Source organism: Choloepus didactylus, chromosome 8 (genome assembly GCF_015220235.1).
Source record: "Choloepus didactylus isolate mChoDid1 chromosome 8, mChoDid1.pri, whole genome shotgun sequence".
Taxonomy (NCBI): Eukaryota; Metazoa; Chordata; class Mammalia; order Pilosa; family Megalonychidae; genus Choloepus; species Choloepus didactylus.
Genome location: NC_051314.1, coordinates 21,294,641 through 21,313,435, shown reverse-complemented (window position 1 = coordinate 21,313,435; position 18,795 = coordinate 21,294,641). Strand labels below are relative to the sequence as shown.

The window sequence follows — 18,795 nt, the reverse complement described above, 5'->3', positions numbered from 1 at the left end:
TTTATCTTCATTTGAGGAAAACAGGCAATAGACACAGTTTTGGATCCAGAACCATTTTAGAGTTTGCAAGTTTCAAGTATTTGGGTATTTTTTCCCCATGCTGAACCCCTAGGAGCCACATAGAGCCCCCAAGGGCACCTCAGCTTTGGGTCCTGGTGGTGGGTGGTCTCTGGTCGGGCACTTAGTGAACAGAACTGCTCCGAGTGAAGCTGGCATCGTGCTTATGTGGCCCCAGGCACATTCGGGAGAAAAACCATGTGTGGGCGATAATCCTGCAGGGACCCAGCCTTCAGCTTGCCTGCCTCCTCCCTCTCAACCAAAGACCAATTATCAGATTGCTTGCTTGCGATGTGTCCAGGGAAGGTTTGGGGCCTATTTCCAGTAGCATGAGGGTCCTTGTCATCCAAGAGGCCAACAGAAGGAGGATGGGCAGCGTGGGATGAGCTGTGGCCAGACCCTGAAGTTCCTTCATCAGATGGGTGTTGGTCTTCCCTGGCTCCAAAGCTTAAAGCAGACAGCCACTTGCCTGGGGTTTGCCACTGATGAGATTTCCATTAAAGGTGTGAGATGTAATGGTCGTGGCATCTCACACTGTCTTTCGTCCTTCTTAAGCAGCAGTAGGAGAGAGAGAGACAAGGGGTGTTGGCTCATTGTGGCCACTGTTACAGCTTCTCCAAGGCCCCTTAGCGGTGATCAGACATCATCCTTTCAGATTATGCACGGAGTACATGAAATCACTGGGAACTTTCCACACTGCCCCAGTGGGTAAAATCTCCAAAGCACAGTCTTTGAATGGTCTGCCTGAGATAACTTCACTCTCTGTTCTTATGAACACAAGCAGCACAGACACCCAGTTCTGATGTGAGCCTCCAAAAGGGGAAAATCCCAACCCCACATCGCCAGCGTTTCCCAAGGCACCTTCCAGAATGTCCTTTTATGCCTCTCTAGCCAACATGCCCAGCCACAGATAGGTCAGATATACTAGTATGAGGATTGTGAAGGTCACGTTTTGAAAATAACCTCAATTTGTTTATAGGTTGTCAGTACTCCTCATAAATATCCATCCGTCCACCCCGAGACCCGCCATTGGACGGCTCTGACTTTTGCTGTGTTGCATGGACATATTCCTGTAGTTCAGGTATTAACATATTTCCCTACCCACATCTGACCTTTAATTTTACCTCTTCCATTATGCAAATCTGTACCTCTCCCAGCATGCATATTCCCAAAGAGACTCATATTGGCTAATTGCATTTAAATGTAGCCCATTCATATCATATGAATGAAAATATTTTATGTAATGATCTACATGGCCCAGCTTTAGCCAATCTGAAATCTTTACCTACCCACATGCAGCCTCACACCCCGAGTGGCAAACCTAAGAAGTTCTTCCCAGGTGTCCTGGGGTGGGGCCCGAGCTGTTGTTTTGTGGATTTGTTCATTTTACATGTTGTAACATGAACGTCAGATTTGACCAGTGTCGAGACTTTGTTACCTCCCCTTAGGTTTGACCCCAGCGTTCACTTAGAGTCCAGTGGTTCCCAACCACTGAAAAGAATCATCCGAGTCACCAAGGGAGCATTTCCAAGAGACACTCGCCTGGATCCCACATCTTGAGAATCGGATCCAGGGAGTCTAGAGTAGGTCCTGGGCCTGTGTCTTCTGAAACAGCCTCCCAGGTGTGGTGGGGCATCCTCCATAAGAGGGCCTTTGAGCATATAAAGTGGCTCTTGCACCTTTTCCAGCTGGCGTAGAGGTGGTGTTCAATGAACAGCCATCCAGAATATTCCAGATCTTGAACTTGATCTTCATCCAGTTCATTAGAAAAGAGCATTCAGCATGCAGGTCTTTGACCACAAAGGCCCTACAGTGAGTGCTGAGCTGCAGGGACATCAGGAACTCACCTCCTTTTAAGTAGTTTGAGCTTCTTAGAATTGTGTTGAGCAGGGAATAGGGTTATACGGATATCTCGGCAATGTTGAAATTTCAGAGGAGTTCTGTGTTGTTTCCTGGGTCATGCAAATCCTTAAGACAGAACCAACATAATGATTCAGGAGGTTGAATGTGTGACCGTGTCACACATTGAGCTGGCTTCTGCCTGTAGGACACCATGCCCAGTCCACTCCTAGTAGAGGAAGCTGAGAAAGCAGAGTTTGAGTGGGGACCTGGTAGACACAGATGCCATCCTTAATGCACAGTGGCATCCTGGGCCTTTAATTGGGGAACGGGAGCAGCAGCAGCCGAGCAAAGCCAAACAGACATCAGGTCACCTCCCCACTGCAGGAGTCATGGAATGCCAAGTAGACTGCATGCTCCTGGCTGTGCCCCCCAGTTCCCTGAGCCGGGACCCCTGGGTAGGTAGTAAAGATGGCAGCTGTTTTTCCCATTTCACATCAGCAGTGCTGACGGCACATTCACTGTGAGTGAGAACCAACATAGATGGAATTGCTGCCTTTAAAAGGCCCGGCTGTCTTAGGAAATGCACAGAATGGATTCATCCTGGAAGCTCACTTTGCTGCTTTGGTCTTGGATCTTGGCCAGGAAACAGCATTTGCTAAACTGTCCTTGAGCCCACCCAAGGTGTTCTAGAAGAGATTCTTGTCCTGATTGAGCCAGGGGGTCCCCAAAGTCCTTCAGAACTCTTAAGGTTCTGTGGTCCTAAGAGGTCACTCGAATGCTCTCTGGGGCTTTATTTAACCAAGCCAAGCACTTCAGTGCCAAGGACTTCCAGCTCAGTGCTTCTAGAAACTTTAACATGTGTACAGATCACCTGGGGCTCTTGTTAAAATGCAGACCCTCACTCAATAGGTCTGGGGTAGGGCCTGAGATTCTGCATTTTAACAAGCTCCCAGGTGATGCCAATGCTGTTGTCCTTGGACCACACTTTGAATAGTCTAAGGACCTAGAAGATTCTAGAGGCTCTCAGTTTATCCTCTGATAATTGCCATCCTGCCCTGTGCTCGTGGCCACTGGCTCAGAGGGAGGGATGGGGCATTGGCATTGCCCTCATTTCTGCCAGTGCCAAATAAGCCACCTTCTCTGCTGATACCTCCGCACGGTGCACGTCCGTTAAATGCCTCAGTGGCCATTCTTCCTTCACAGCTCCTGCTGGACGCTGGGGCCAAGGTGGAGGGCTCTGTGGAGCACGGTGAGGAGAACTACTCCGAAACGCCCCTCCAGCTCGCAGCCGCCGTGGGTAAGGTTGCCGATTCTCTGGTCCTTCGTGTGCCCGTGACTATATATATTTCTTTATTGTCTTATAAAACCCCTTCTCTGGGCTTGCAGGAAATTTTGAACTGGTTAGTTTGCTGTTGGAGCGTGGCGCAGATCCCCTGATAGGAACCATGTACAGGAATGGAATTTCTACAACCCCCCAGGGTGATATGAACTCTTTCAGCCAGGCCGCGGCCCATGGACACAGGTAGGCTAGGATGGGCCAGACATGCAAGGTCCCAAGTGGTGCTTGTTAAAAATGCAGATTCCCAGGCCTTCCCCAGACCCACTACATCTCTGGCTGTGGGGCCAAGAGGCAGGGTGAGGGGGTCCAGGCCCAGTCCTAGCCACAGAGGCCTTATGTGCCCTGCCAGCTTCCTGCTAGGAGCTGACTTTGTGCAGTGAATATCCTCTCAGGTAGATTGGCTTTGTTTTGTCCTATACCAACCTGCTTTAACCTCACTAAGCGACCTCAATATTTGCAAGTTTTGGTCAGAGTGCAGCATGTAAGCTGTCATAAAGGGGGAAGAATAAACTTAAAAAACAATAAAACCCCTGGTGTTTGGTTGCTTCCCTTCTAAGTTTCCTTCAAAATTGGCCCTGTCAGATTTTATGGCACGTAAGTCCAAGTAAAGCACATCCACTCTGGAGGGAGTGCAGGCTGGTGCTGACAAGGCCCGAGTTCCAGAGCTTTACCCGTGATATTTGAGGAAACTGCTTAGCTCCGCGCTGCCCTCGAGGAAGGCCAGACCCGCTCCACCATCTCCTTCCGTCTCCAAAACGTAGCACCCATGACTGAGACCTCCAAGACCACCGCCCCAGAGTGGGTCCGTCATCCTCACATCCCGAGTCAGTAGCCCACCACCCCACCCCCAGCCGCCCACTTTCCCACCTCAGTTGAGTGCCATCCCCCAACCCGTCCCTCCCCGGCCAAGCCACTTCCATCTCTGAGTGTCTTCCTCTCTGGGTTTATGATTGACAGGAATGTGTTCCGCAAACTGCTCGCTCAGCCAGAGAAGGAGAAGAGTGATATCCTGTCCCTGGAGGAGATTCTGGCCGAGGGGACTGACCTGGCGGAAACAGCCCCGCCCCCCCTGTGCGCCAGCCGCAACAGCAAGGCCAAGCTGAGGGCCCTGAGGGAGGCCATGTATCACAGTGCTGAGCATGGATACGTGGATGTCACAATTGACATCAGGAGCATAGGTCAGTCTGGGCACCTGCCACCCCCGGCTCTAGGCCATGCACACACACTTGCACATGCACGCATGCACCGTGGGACCTGGGGAGCTTCTTATCCCAGGCTGAGCGGCCCACACTGTCCCCATAGACAGCAGCATCCTGCCAGCCACAAAGCCCCATCCCCACGTCATCTTTCCATGATCCCCAAACTCTGAACCCTGGGTCAGGAGTTCGAATCACCTGGGGAGCTTGTCTGAAATCCAGATTGCCAGGCCCTACACCCAGAGACTCTGCTTTTGAGGGTCTGGATGGATAAAGGCTGGAAATCTTTATATTTAACAATCATCCCAGATGGCTCCCAGTGATTTGGGAGGTGCTGCCTTAGAACTTCCAACTCCTTGAGGTGGCAGCTGCGCAACCGGAAGGATGAGGCCCCTCTTCCTCACTGGGCCTCCTCGCCTGGAGCTTCCGGGGCAAAGCTGCTCCCGGGAAAACTTAGGGGAAGCTGTTCCTTGAGACAGCTAGCCCCCAGGCCATCTCCTCTGTGTCCTGGGAATGAGGCCCACCTTGCCTTCCCCAGTTCGGTGACTCTAGCCCTGGTGTGGGAGCAGCGAGACAGAGCAACAGCCCCCCAAACCCCAGCCACAGAGCAGGGTGTGGCCGCCCGGCCTAGGCAGAGGGACTAAGGAGAGTCCACTGGCTCCGGAAATGGGCCTCTCCCGGGTGGTGGCTGTTTAATATGTAGGGCGTTTGTGCAGTTGCCCTGAGAGCCTATTTTGCATGATTATGAAGCTGGAGACCCTGAATGGTTTACTTGTTATAAACAGTGGCGACATACGTTCTCTCCCTCCCGGGCCTCGTCGTAAGAGGGGAGAAGCAGATTACAGCAATCAGCAGCTGGAGAGGTTTCTATCCAAGAGGGAAGACCTGATGAAGTACTTGCAGATGGAAAGGTTGTTTTGCACAGGGGAGCAGGAGCAAAATTTTTCCTGGTCATCTTATTTAGACATAAATATTCATCCTAGCCCAAGAGATGGGTGGTGAAGTCTGTGACAGGTTTCACCGGCTCTAAACCCTCATTTGGGCCCGACTGAGCCACCGAATCCTGGGCAAGACTCTTCCTCTCCCTGAGCTTCTCTCTCCCCAGAGTATAGAGAAGATGGAGACTAATGAACTCAGAACTCAGAAGGCTGTAATATGCATGACCATGCATAAAATCCCAGTATTCTACACAATGATTATACGTTGGAGAATGCAGCCCCTGATAATATGAACAGCATGCAGAAATGGACACCCATACTTAAGGGAATTGAATTATGACCTTTAATTTCAACTTGTGCAAGTCTGGGGGGAAAAAAAAATCACTGGCTCTATTCATGGAAAACCAGTCCCTTGGTTTCATCATTTGGAAATGTCCTGGAGAAAGGCCAACTTCCAGATAAAAATGTGCCTTCTCCTTGGTTGTTTCTTGCCTTCCCTTCCCCCCCTTTCCATCTTCCCTGGGTCCAAATCCCCGTCCAGGAGTTCCGTGGACGCTGCACACGTGGCTGGAGTCCCTGCGAATTGCCTTCCAGCAGCACCGCAGACCTCTCATCCAGTGCTTGTTAAAGGAGTTTAAGACCATTCAGGAGGAGGAATACACCGAGGAGCTCATTACCCAAGGCCTGCCCCTGATGTTTGAGATCCTGAAAGCGAGCAAGGTACAAGGGGTTTGATGCTTTCACCGATTGTCACAGAACAAGGCTGGAGGTGGACAGACCCAAATGGTCCCTTAGCACGATGCTGCCCTTTGGGTGGGGCCTTGGCAGTCGTAGCTGCTGGGGCAAGTGGACTCCAGCTGGCTGAAGCTACACTGCAGGCATCTGTGGGCAGCTTTTTTGCTGAGCACCTGTTATGTTCTCGGGCACTGCGGCACACGGGACTTTCTAATCCAGCAAAGACCTTGCACATGTGCCCAACGCCATACAAGGTGGTTTCTAAAACAATGTTAAATGGGGTGGTAGGTCTGAGTGGTATGAATTACGAAGGGAGGAAGGGAAGGGCTGCACCTGTCAGGGAAGGTTTCGCCGAGGCTCTGAGACTTAAGCAGGCCTGGATGGACAGATAGGAATCCAACAGGAAGAGGGAAATAGATACAGCACCTGGGATATACAGAATTCAGATCCTTCCAAGGCTTCTGGAGAGCCAGACCCTGGGAGAAGACCTCTCAGGTAGAAGGGACCCGGTGAGCCTAGCTCTGACCCCTTTGAGATTCACCCCTCATTCACAGGCCTCCAGTTCCTGCCGACACCTGCATTCCCAGCCCATGGGGGAATGCTGCAACCCCTTCAAAACGGCACTTCAGCCCCTGGACTATATCAGATGGATTCTTAAAAATCTCTTAGAGGCCTGGCGATAGGACATAGACACTCAAGTCCTCCTGCGGGCCAGGCGGCACTGTCGTGTGTGCTGGTGGAGACCTTAGAGAATGGAGGGCCTGATCATGCCCGTGCCTCAGTGAACCGTCAGGGCAGATGGCCAAGGTCAGCATTGTGGGAGGACAAGCCCGCCCAAGAGGCTCTGCCGAGTTTATACCACCAGCCATCACGGACCCCGAGGGCTTTGCAGACGGGCACAAGGGACAGTGCAGGAGACAGGTGACAGCACAGACTCTGGAGCCCAATGCCAGGGGTTCAGGTTCTGGCTCTGCCACCGACTAGCCTTATGACGTCCCTTGGTCTCAGTTTTCCCACCTGAAAACGGGGACAGTAATTATACTAACCCCTGTGAGTGGTTGCAAGGATCGCGTGAGTTAATACCCTAATGCCTTTGCAGTATCCCTGACACATCTTGGTGCTTTATGAGTGTCTGCGTTGTGAAGATGGCCTCCCCAGGGGACATGGCACCTTCTATATTTCTAAAAGGGTGTTCTGTAAAAAACCTCCCACTCAACAGGGATGACATTCAAAATATTTAACACCCTGGTGCAGCCTGGAATGAACATGCCAAGTGTCAGCTCCTCTGCTCAGGGTGACATTCAGTTACGCTGATTTTTGTACTACAGAGCCTTGGATACCCTAATTCACAAAGGGAATTGAGTATTTCCCAAACTCATTTGGCCTCAGGGCTCTTTTATAATAAATTGTCCCAAGACACAAATGGTTGGGGATTTTTTTGAGCCAAAAATATAAATTTTATATTGTATTACATGCCAAGCACTATTCTAAGCACACTATATAAGCATTAGCTCATTCAGTCCTCACAAACAGCCTTTGCAGTAAGCACTATTCTTATCCCCATCTAACAGATGGGGTAACTGAGGCACAGAGAGGGTGATTAACTTGCTCAGGGTCACACAGTTGGTAAGTGGCAGAGCGGGGATTGCTCCCAGGCAGCCTGGCTCCAGCACTAGCTCTCTTACCCCTTTGCCCTAAATCAGGTTGGTGGAACTCTGAGGCCTTCTAAGACTGGAGCCTGGGAAGTGTCAGGGGAAATTGGTGGCTGACCCAAAAGGGCAAGAGGGAGCTCCCCTGGCAGGCCAAGCCAATGGGCTGCCTCCCGAAAGTGAAGAGGACAGCAAGGAGCTGCCTTCCTGGTCAGCAGGAGGGCCTGACAGTAAGAGGGATGCAGCAACACAGCCGCATCTGCTTTCTGAGCCTCGGAGCACCTGAGCTTTGGTCCAAAGCCAGTCCCACGAGGTGTCCTCATTAGCACCCGTCCTTCGTGAGAGTCTCCGGGCACCCTGTGGGCTGGATTTGTGCTTGGTATCAAGCCCTCCGAGACCCCAAATGGGAGCAGGTGTGGCGGCTCTCAGTAATGAGCCTCAGCTATTCCTCCAAGAGCAAAACCTGCTGGAAGCGTTTCAAAACCAGACCCTCCCCTGGTCCTCACTCCCCCTCCCCCAACTTAAAACAAAACACAGTAACCAAAGGGGATTTCACCCGAAATTACCTATGAAACCTTCTTAATGTAAAGCATTGCTAGCTCTGGTAGTCTGATTGTTTTTGGGTTCTTGTTTTTGTTTTGCTTATTTATTTTTACCTTTCTTCAGTCTATAGTGGGAATTCCATAAATGACTGAGGCACCCCGTGTAATAAGTAAACCTATTCTTTGGATATTTTAAGTGAACTTTATTTTGAGGTTTAATATACATAAAAGTGCCCAGATCATAACTAAAGAGCCTGATGAATTTTCACAAAGTGCACATACCCGTGTAATCAGCACCCAGGTCAAGACAGAGCTCATTCCCAGCACCCCAGAAGCCCCTTATGCCACCCGCAGCCTCTGTCCTGCAGAGGCGGCCACTCTCCTGACTCCTAACACCAAATGCCATTTCCCCTTGCCTCGTGGCTCGTTTCGGCCTCAGGAGTTCGCTAGATAGGAAACCTTTATCAGAACCTGACCCCGTGAGCGTGAGAATCCACAGGCGGGCGCATGCAAGCCACCCTCAACTCATGAGTGGGTGATGTTCCAGACCGATAGTCACTTGTTTGGAAATCAGGATTTTGTCCATACTGAGGTAATTCTGCAGCAGTGCTCAGCTTCCCAGATCAGGCCCTGAACACCGGCTCCACTGCCAGTGTAACCAAAATTATCCTAATGGGAGCCCAAGGCTACCTGAGTCTCTCCCGGTACCCAGAGCCCCAGAGCCCCAAGCCAGCAAGGAGAGAGAAACCCCACAATCAGTTCTCCAGAGGGTCAGACAGCAAGAGAGCAGGGCAGGTCAGTGGCGGGCAGCCCACAGCCGACAGCCGCATCTGAAAAGTGGGAAAGAAGGGAAGGGCCTTGCCAGGGGATGTGGCCTCGAGTCTGCTCCCTGGCAGCAGTGGGATCAGCGAGGGTGGGCAGAAGGAGGATGGGGCTGGGGCTGTTCCTTGTCTGGAGGGGTCAGTCAGGAGTCCAGTTAGCGCTTACAGTGGGGTCTATGGCAGCTCCTACTGGTGAAGTGTGGTATTGCACCTCATGAACCAGCAAACAGGGAAAAGAAAGGTGATAGATTTCTTGCGGCCCGCACAGTGTGAGGTCAAGCATTCCCCAAGCATGAGTGAGATTCCTGTGGCAAAAAAAAAAAAAAAGAAAGAAAGAAAAAGAAAAAAGACTGGAGATAGATGATAGCAGAGAAGTTCAGAGAGTTAAGAAAGTGCTGCAAAACTCTGTCTTCAGTAAGTACCTTGCTGGAGACAGTAGTGGTCATATATCGTCCCAGGACCAGCCTTGTTTCTTCTCTCTCCACCAAAGGATGTCTGCTCAGATCTCATCTGCTGTGCCAGGCGAACACATCCCTGGATGAAAATATAGAATCCCTGTAAATACCGTGACTTTACACTCAACTCACAGAAATACAGCTCCCTGTAGAGTGAAACAGATACCTCCTCCCATCCTCACATGGTGAAATCTGGCTGAGATGTGCTTTTTGCTCCCAGTTCTAAAGTTTAACTTCACAAGGAGTTCAGAACAATATAGTCATTTAATGAAATAAATCTGTTTTAAGAGAGCTCCTGGCCCATTTCCCCCACACATAACTCCTCTGGGCATTTATTCATTTGAGAAATAATCTCGAGTGCTCCCTGCAGTTTGGGTGCCACAGGGGTGATAGGACAGACACATTCTTTATCTTCACGGAGATTGTGTTGTGGGGAGGGAGCAGACAGACAGCGAGCAAGAAAATGTATCAACAAAAGAGAGGCAGAGCATGGTAAAGACTGTGAAAACAAAATGAAATTGAGCAATGACGCATTGACTGGGGTGGGGCAGGCGAGGTCTAAATAGAGAGGACCGTTGGGGAGGCTCCCCTAGCTCCGTGGCACTTGAGCACCCGCCTAAGTGAGCAGAAGCTTCCAGCCACGCAGAGGTCAGAGGTAAAAGCATCCCAAGTGAGGGAACCGCGGTGCAGAGGCTCCTTACGGGAACCGGGGTCAGGGCACAAGGAGGAAGGAACATGTGAGTAAGTGGGCAAGGGAAGAAGTGTAGAAGATGAAGATATATCACATAGGGCCTTTTCTCCACGGCGAAGAGTTTGGAGTTCCTCTGTGTGCAATCAGTGGGATGCCAATGGAGGTTTTAGACAGGAGCTTGAGATAACCTGGTAGAGGTTTTAATGTTTGTGCATTTTCTAATTAAACTTTTTATTTTGAGATCATTGTAGATTCACATGCAATTGTAAGAAATATTACAGAGAGATCCCATGAACCCTTTACCCAGTTTCCCCCAATAGGAGCATCTTGCAAAACTGTAGTACAATTATCACACCAACATATTGACATCGACACAGTCAAGATGCAGATTTCCGTCCACAAAGTGTCCCTCATATTATGCTTTTATGGATACACCCACTTCCCTCTCACTCCCACCCCCTTCATAAGACCTGGCAGCCACTAATCTGTTCTCCATTTCTAACTTTGTCATTTCAAGAATGTTCTCTAAATGGAATCATACAGCATGTAACTTTTTGGGGGTGGCTTTTTTCACTCAGAATTCTCTGAAGATTCATCCAAGTTGCTGTGCGTATCAGTAGTTTGTTCCTTTTTATTGCTGACAGCATTCCATGGTATGGATGTACCGCATTTTGTTTAGCCGTTCACCCACTGAAGGACATCTGAGTTGTTTCCAGTTGAGGGGTTATTGTGAATAAAGCTGCTACAAACATATACACACAGGATTTTGTGGGGATATAAGTCTTCATCCCTTTGGGATAAATTTCCAAGAGTGCAATTGCTGGTTTGTATAATTGTTGCATGCTTAGTTTTATAAGAAACTGCCAAACTGTTTCCCGGAGTGGCTGTACCATTTTACATTCCTACCACTAAAGTATGAATGATCCATTTGCACTTCATCCTCATTGTTTTGTGTTGTTACTATTTCTTATTTTAGCCATACTGATAAGTGTGTAGTAGTATCTCATTGTGGTTTTAATTTGCATTTCCCTAAATGGCTAATGATGTTGAACATCTATTCGTGTGCTTGTGTACCATCTGTATATCCTCTTGGGTGAGATGTCTCTTCATGTCTTTTGGCCATGTTCTGATTGGTTTGTTTGCTTTTTTACTGTTGAGTTTTGAGAATTATGTATTCTAGACACCAGTCCTTGTCAGATATGTGGTTTGCAGTTATTTTCTCCTGCTCTGTAACTTGTCTTTTCATCCTCTTAACAAGGTCTTTCACAGAGCAAAAGCTTTTAATTCTGATGAAGTCTAATTTATCAATGTTTCCTTGTATGGGTCACGTTTTCTGGTGTCAAGTCTAAATTGTGAAGATTTCCTCCTATGTTTGTTTCTAAAAAATTTTATATTCTACATTTTACATTTAAGTCTGTGATTCATTTTTGAGCTAATTTTTATGTAAGGTATGGAACTTAGACTGAGGTTCATTATTTTGTGGATGTCTAGTTACTCCAGCTCAGTTTGTTGAAGAGGCTATCTTTCCTTCATTGAATTACTTTTGCACTTTTGTTAAAAATCAGTTGGGTATATTGTGTGGGTCTGCTTCTGCAATCTCTATTCTGTTCCATTGATCTTTATGTCTGTTCCACTGCCAGTGCCACCCAGTCTTGATTATTGTAGCTGTATAATAAATCTTGAAAATGGATAGACTGATTCCTCCCACTTTATTCTTCATTTTCAAAATTGTTTTAGCTATTCTCGTTTCTTTGCCTTTCCATACAAATTTTACAACAATTTCATCTATATCTACTAGAAAACTTGGATAGGAATTGTGTTAAACCTGTTTGTCAGTTTGGAGAGAATTGACATCTTTATGACATCTTTCAATCCATGAACTTGGTATGTCTCCTCATTTATTTAGATCTTTTATTTCTTTCATCACTGTTGTGAATTTTTCAGCATACAAGTCCTGTACATGTTTTGTTAGAGTTATACTTAAATATGTCTCTCTCTCTTTTTTTGAGCAACCATAAGTGGTATTATATTTTTAATTTCTGTGTCCATGTGTTCACAACTGCTAGTATATAAAAATACAGTTGATTTTTTGTATGTTTTGTATCTTGGGACCTTGCTGAACTCATTCATTCTAGTAATTTTTTGTAGAATCTTTGTGATTTTCTACTTTGACAGTCATCTGAAAGCAAAGATGGCTTTATTTCTTCCTTTCCAATCTGGCACCTTCAATTATTGATTTGAGACTTTTCCTCTTTTCTTGTCTTATTGCACTGGCTACAACTTCTAGCACTATGTTGAATAAGAGTAGTGAGAGCCCATGCTCAAAGCAACATCCTTGCTTTGTTTCCGGTCTTAGGAGGAAAGCATTCAGTCTTTCACCATTAAGTATAAAATAATTTGTAAGCTTTTTGTAAATGTTCCTTATCAAATTGAGGAAGTTCCCTTCTATTCCTACTATTTTTTCTTGGGAAGTTTTAGTGTAAAATTTTGCTACATTATTTTTCTGCATCAGTTAATATGAGCATGGGTTTTTTTCTTTTTAGCCTGTTAATATGGTAGATTAAATTGGTTGATTTTTAAAATATTGAACCAGCTTTGTATCCCTGGAATAAACCTCACTTGGTCATGGTATATATTTCTTTATATATATTGCTGAATTCTGTTTGCTAATATTTTGTTAAGGATTTTGTGTCCATATTCATGAGGAATATTAGTCTGTAGTTCTATTGTACTGTCTTTGCCTAGTTTTGATGTCAGGGTAATAAGTAAATTGGGAAGTGTTCTCTCCAATTCTGTTTTCTGGAAGAGATTTATAGAATTGGTGTTTATTCTTGTTTAAATATTTGGTAGAATTCTCCAGTGAAGCTATCTGTGCCCAGAGATTTCTTTTGAGGGAGTTTTTAGATTATGAATTCTATTTTCTTAATTGTAGGGCTATTCAAATTATCTATTTAATATTGGGTGAGTTGGGATAGTTTGCGTTTTACAAGAATTTATTCATTTCATCTACATTGTCTAATTTGTGTGTGTATAGTTGCTCATAGTATTCCTTATTACCCTTTTGATATCTGCAGAGTCTTTAGTGATATCCCTTGTTTCATTCTTGATATTGGCAGTTTGTGTCTTCTCTCTTTTTTTCTTTGTCAGTCTTGCTAGACTAGGTTTGTCTGTTTCATTGATTTTTTCAAAGAACCAGCTCTCTGTTTCATCGATTTTCTCTATTGTTTTTCTGTTTACAATTTCACTGATGTCTGTACTTGAGTGTTCTCTTCTCTTTGATTTCATTTACTTAGCCCTTTTTCCAGGTTCTTGAGGTGGCACCTTCAATTATTGATTTGAGACTTTTCCTCTTTTCTTATATAAGTAGTTCTTACTATATATTTCCCTCTCAGCTCTGCTTTAGCTGGATCCCATAAATTTTGACATGTTGTATTTTCATTTTCATTCAGTTCATTGTATTTTCTATTTCCATTGAAACTTCCTCTTATGATCCATGGATTATTTGGAAGTGTATTGCTTAGTTTCCAAATGTTTGGAGACTTTCCTCTTGTCTTTTTGTTCTTGATTTCTAGTTCAGTTCCACTGTGGTTGTAGAACACACTCTGTATGATTTCAATCCTTTTAAATTTGGGGAGCTTTGTTTTATGGCCCAGGATATGGTCTATCATGGTATATGTTCCATGAGCACTTGAAAAGAAGGTGTATTTTGCTGTTGTTTGCTGGTTTAGGGAAAAGAGTGGCTGCTCCATCTTCTTGGAAACACAGGTAAAAAGATAAATATTTTTAAAAGATCAGTCTGGGTGCCCTGTGTCATTGCCATCCTCCTAAAACCATCTTGTATCTTAGGCACTCTTGAAGAACTCAACATGTTTTCAAAGCCCCCTGTCAGTTTTACCAAAAGCAAAAATCCCCTTTTAAAGAGGAAAAAAGCAAGCTGGACCCATGAATCCTCTAAGGAAAAGTCCAATCTCTTTGTGCCTCCACCTCTCTGATAATTAGCCATGAACAAAATGTCTACCCCTAAATAAGCATAGGATCAAATCCCAGAACTAGCAAATATCTTGGGAAGTCATCTGAGACAGTTCCAGTTCTGCAAGGGCTGTACTCAAACCATCTGCGAGGAAAATCACAATGCATATTCAAAACCTTCAAAATAAGATTCAGGAAAAACTTACAATTTGCTAAAAATTCTTAATCTGTCGACCTCGGGGAAAATATTGAAAATATTGAAGCAGGACAAGGTTCTGTTTAGCAAATCCCACTCCTTTTTCTTGTGTTCAAGTCAACCCCTCCTCGGCACAGGCAGCCCCCAGCCCTACCTCATCCAGTGGTCCAGAACGAGATGCCCGTGGCTCAGAGAAGGGCAGCGTGTTCCTTAAGGAGAGGGGCCTGTCGTGGGCGTGACTCCCTGCTGGACAAGGATGGAGGCACAGAGCTCACGGTCACTCTCTCCAGAAAGTAACAATAATTCCGCGTGCTCTTGATTCCAAGACACAGCCTTTTTCACATTCTAATGGTTCTCAATTTTAAATGGATCTTAAAATGATGTGTACCTAAGTGAAGTGTGATTTTTTTCCCTCTTCCTAAAATCTTTTATATTTTTATGACATTTTAGAATCTAGAAAAATAGGGATTAGGTTGAACTATGGGAAATTGCTGTCTTTTAGGTTAAAAAACAGCCCATTACCAGCAATTTCCTTTGGTTCAACCTAATAGCATATTTTGATGCATTTTTTTTTTAATCCTCACAGCAATCTTGTAAAGTAGGCATTTTTAACCCACTTTGGAGGAGAAAACCGGGGCCTGCAGAAGCTGAGGAACTTTCCCAAAGTCACAGGCTTCATGAGTGAGGAGCCAGGGCTGGGACCTAGCTCTGTCTGACCCCTTTGCCCACGTTTTTTACCACCCTTTAGACCACCTGGTCAAATCCACCTGTAAAGGACCTTTGGGATCAACCCCAGCTCCCTCTTCAGGAGGAAAGGAAAGTGTCTGAGTAGCTTTTTTAGGATAGGAGTGAAGGGCCCAGGGAGGAGAGGAAAGATGTCAGCCCCCAAGTCCACAGGAGCCCATCTCAAGAAAGCCTCCTGGTAGCCATAGTGTCAAGAACTTCCTTTCATCCCGTTTATTTCTGTGCAGCCACATGGTACCGAATCCCAAAGACGTGCGTTCACCACCTGCACGCCCAGCATTTTCCGTGAACGGCAGGTACCCAATAGCAGGCCGATCACTACCACTAACTGGGTGCTGTGTTCTTGGGACTAGCCAGACCCCTGCCCACCCTACCTCTCCCCCACTGGGCTTGTCCTGGCCTCTCACATCACAGATTGCTTGCAGAGACTGGCTTGAGCTTGGGCCTTGTGGCACCCCTGGCCACACCCCTCCCCCACCCCAGAATAGAGCGAGCTTCAAGTTCAGTTCATTCTGTTCCGTTGTCTCGGGTTTTGTTCCAGAGCTAACCAAACCCATAAGATCACCTAGTTCACTGCCCCAGCCTGACACACTACCACAGCAGTGAGCTGGTGCTAATGAGAGCCACGACCCCCCACTCTCAGAGGAGACCCCCAACCCATCCCTGGGTCCTAGTTCATTTTGGATGCCAGGTAACCAGGGTGAATTACACTGAACATCCTGGAGGAAGAGCACTGGAAAGGACAAAGAGCAGACAACTTGGCAAACACGGGTGAATTCAAGGAAACAGTGGGGAGTTTTCTCTGAGGGCTGTGTTCTCTGAAAGAGCCATGGCCAGAAGCCCTTGGAAAAGGCAGGCTCTTCTTTGGTGCTGCCATTAGGCACCGCTCCATAGTCCTTGCACAATGTCCAGCAATAGCCCAGCACTCAGGGCCTGGCATTGTGCAGTGCTCAGTAAATATATGAAGAATGAATTAATAAATGAATGGATCTATAGCACAGTGCTGGGGAAGTTTACGTTCTCTAAATCTGTGTGGGATGAATGAGTAAATCATAGGGCATTGTTGATGTCCATTTTAATCCTCGAAACCCCGGTGCCACCACCTGTCCTTTTCTCTCCTCAGCTTTTAATTATCATATTTCCTTGTTGGAGAATTTTTTTTCTGTAATAGACTTTATTTTTTAGACTAGTTTTAAATTTTCAGAGAAATTAGAAGATACAGTACTGAGAGTTCCCATATAACCCCTCACCAGCCTTCCCTATTATTAACATCTCACATTAGGATAGTGTATTTGTTACAATTAATGGACCAACTTTGTTACACTATCATTAACTATAGTCCGTACTTTATTCAGACTTCCTTAGTTTTTACTTAATGTCCTTCTGTACCAGGATTCCATCCAGGATGCCACATTATATCAGTCATCGTATCTCCTTAGGCCCCTCTTGGCTGAGACGACTTCTCAGACTCTGGTGGAATTTGTCTGATGTTTTTCTTATGATGAGACTGGGGGGAAAGCCACAGAGGTCAAGTGCCATCCTCATCACATCATATCAAGGGCAAACACTGACAACGCGACGTATCGCTGTTGATGTTGACCTTGACCGCTGAGGTACTTCTCATCAGATTTCTCTACTGCAGCGTTACTCTTCCTTCTCTCTTTCCATATTGTGCTCTTGGAAGGAAGTCACTTGTGCAGCCCACCCTGAAGGAGTAGGGAGTTATGCTCCCCACAGATATTTTATAATATTATCCACCCAGAACAGACATGGCTGACCCTTACGTTTACTTTTGCAGATGACATGATACATATTGAAGTTGTAGAGATGTCAAGCTGTGAGTATCTGGAGAGTGGTGACCTTGCCTTGCCCACCTTCGTTGGCCTAACACAGCTCCTTTCGCAGTGCAGGACGCCTCTCGGAGACTTAAAAAGTACCCGTTGAATTGAATGAAACAACCATTACCAAAAAAAAAAAAAAAAAGCCCCTACAGAAGGGTCTACAGACTGTTCAGTACTCTCTAAAAGGTCGCCAGAGTGGGATGCAAAATGAGACGAAACAGTTTCAGTGGCTGAGAGATTTCAAATGGAGTCGAGAGGTCACTCTGGTGGACATTCTTATGCACTATATAGATAACACCTCTTAGGTTTTAATGTATTGGAATAGCTAGAAGTAAATACCTGAAACTACCAAACTCCAACCTAGTGGTCTGGACTCCTGAAGATGATTATATAATAATGCAGATTACAAGGGGTGACAGTGTAATGGTGAAAAGCTTGTGGATCACACTCCCTTTATCTAGTGTATGGATGGATGAGTAGAAAAATGGGGACAAAAACTAAATGACAAATAGGGTGGGATGGGGGGATGGTTTGGGTGTTCTGTCTTTACTTTTTTTTTTTATTCTTATTCTGATTCTTTCTGATGTAAGGAAAATGTTCAGAAATAGATTGTGGTGATGAATGCATAACTATATGATCGTACTGTGAACAGTTGATTGTATACCATGGATGATTGTATGGTATGTGAATATATTTCAATAAAACTGAATTAAAAAAAAAAAAGGTCACCAGAGTACAGGAGACGGATTTTCATCACAGTGTCACCCCAGAATTGATTAGACAGGGGCTGACTCACCAGCAAAACTCACAAGACTGATGACTGAGACAATGGCATTCCTTATACAATCTGCACAAACCATTGCAGATAACAGGTCTCATCTTTTTATGATCAGTAAGTCCTTACTGAGTGTCCACAATGTGTCTGGCACTCTAGGGTGACAGTGATGATGAAATATGGCCCAGTGGAGGCAATCTCTAGACCAGTTGAATTAGGTCCTGTTGGTGCTGTAACAAAATAATGCACACTTAGAGTCTTAAAAGAACACCAATTTATTATCATGTAGTTTCGTGGGTCAGAGGGCTGGATTCAGTGTGGCTAGGCTGGGTTCTCTGCCTAGGATGTCATAAGGCTGAAACCAAGGTGTCAGCAATTTACGCTCCTTTCTGGAGGCTGTAGGGAGGAATCTGCTTCCTGCCTTATTGAGGGTTTTGCAGAATTCGGTTCCTTACGGTTGTAGGACTGCGGTTCCATTTCCTTGGGGTCACTCTCTGCCCCCAGAGGCTGTCTTCCTTCTTGCTCTTTCCATGTGACCCCTTCCCTCTTCAAGCGGGCAATGGCACATCAAGTCCTTCTCGTGCTTTGATTCTCTCTGACTTCCTCTCCTCCCCCGTCCCTTCTGACTTCCTCTTCTGCCTCTGCTTTTAGGGGCTCATGTGATTACTTTAGGCCTACACGGCTAATCCAGGATAATCTCCCTATTTTGAAGTCAACTAATTAGTCACTTAATTACACCTGCAAAGTCCCTTTTGCCAGGTAAGGTAATACGTTCACAGGTGTATATCTCATCATATTCCCAGTCCCAGGGATTACGACATGGAATCTTCTGGGGGCCATAATTCTGCCTACCACCCAGTGCTTCGCAAGCATGAATGTGCATGGGAATCACCTGCAGAGTGTGTTAAAATGTGGGTTCTGATTCAGTGGGTCTGGGGTGAGAGTCCATTTCTCACACACTCCCAGGCTGCTGCTGGCCTATGGAGCTCATTTTGAATGGCAGGA

The 18,795-nt window shown here is 46.2% G+C and overlaps 1 protein-coding gene across 1 annotated transcript in view; it reads left to right on the top strand.

Annotated features, from left to right (window-relative positions):
* The window catches only part of BTBD11 (BTB domain containing 11), a 333,233-nt gene that overhangs the window by 288,567 nt on the left and 25,871 nt on the right, over positions 1-18,795 (top strand). Inside the window, exons 7-11 of the mRNA XM_037847888.1 lie at positions 1,037-1,138; positions 3,103-3,196; positions 3,286-3,421; positions 4,196-4,416; positions 5,914-6,092. Coding sequence (XP_037703816.1) covers positions 1,037-1,138; positions 3,103-3,196; positions 3,286-3,421; positions 4,196-4,416; positions 5,914-6,092 — 732 coding nt within the window. The remainder of the gene's footprint in view (positions 1-1,036; positions 1,139-3,102; positions 3,197-3,285; positions 3,422-4,195; positions 4,417-5,913; positions 6,093-18,795) is intronic.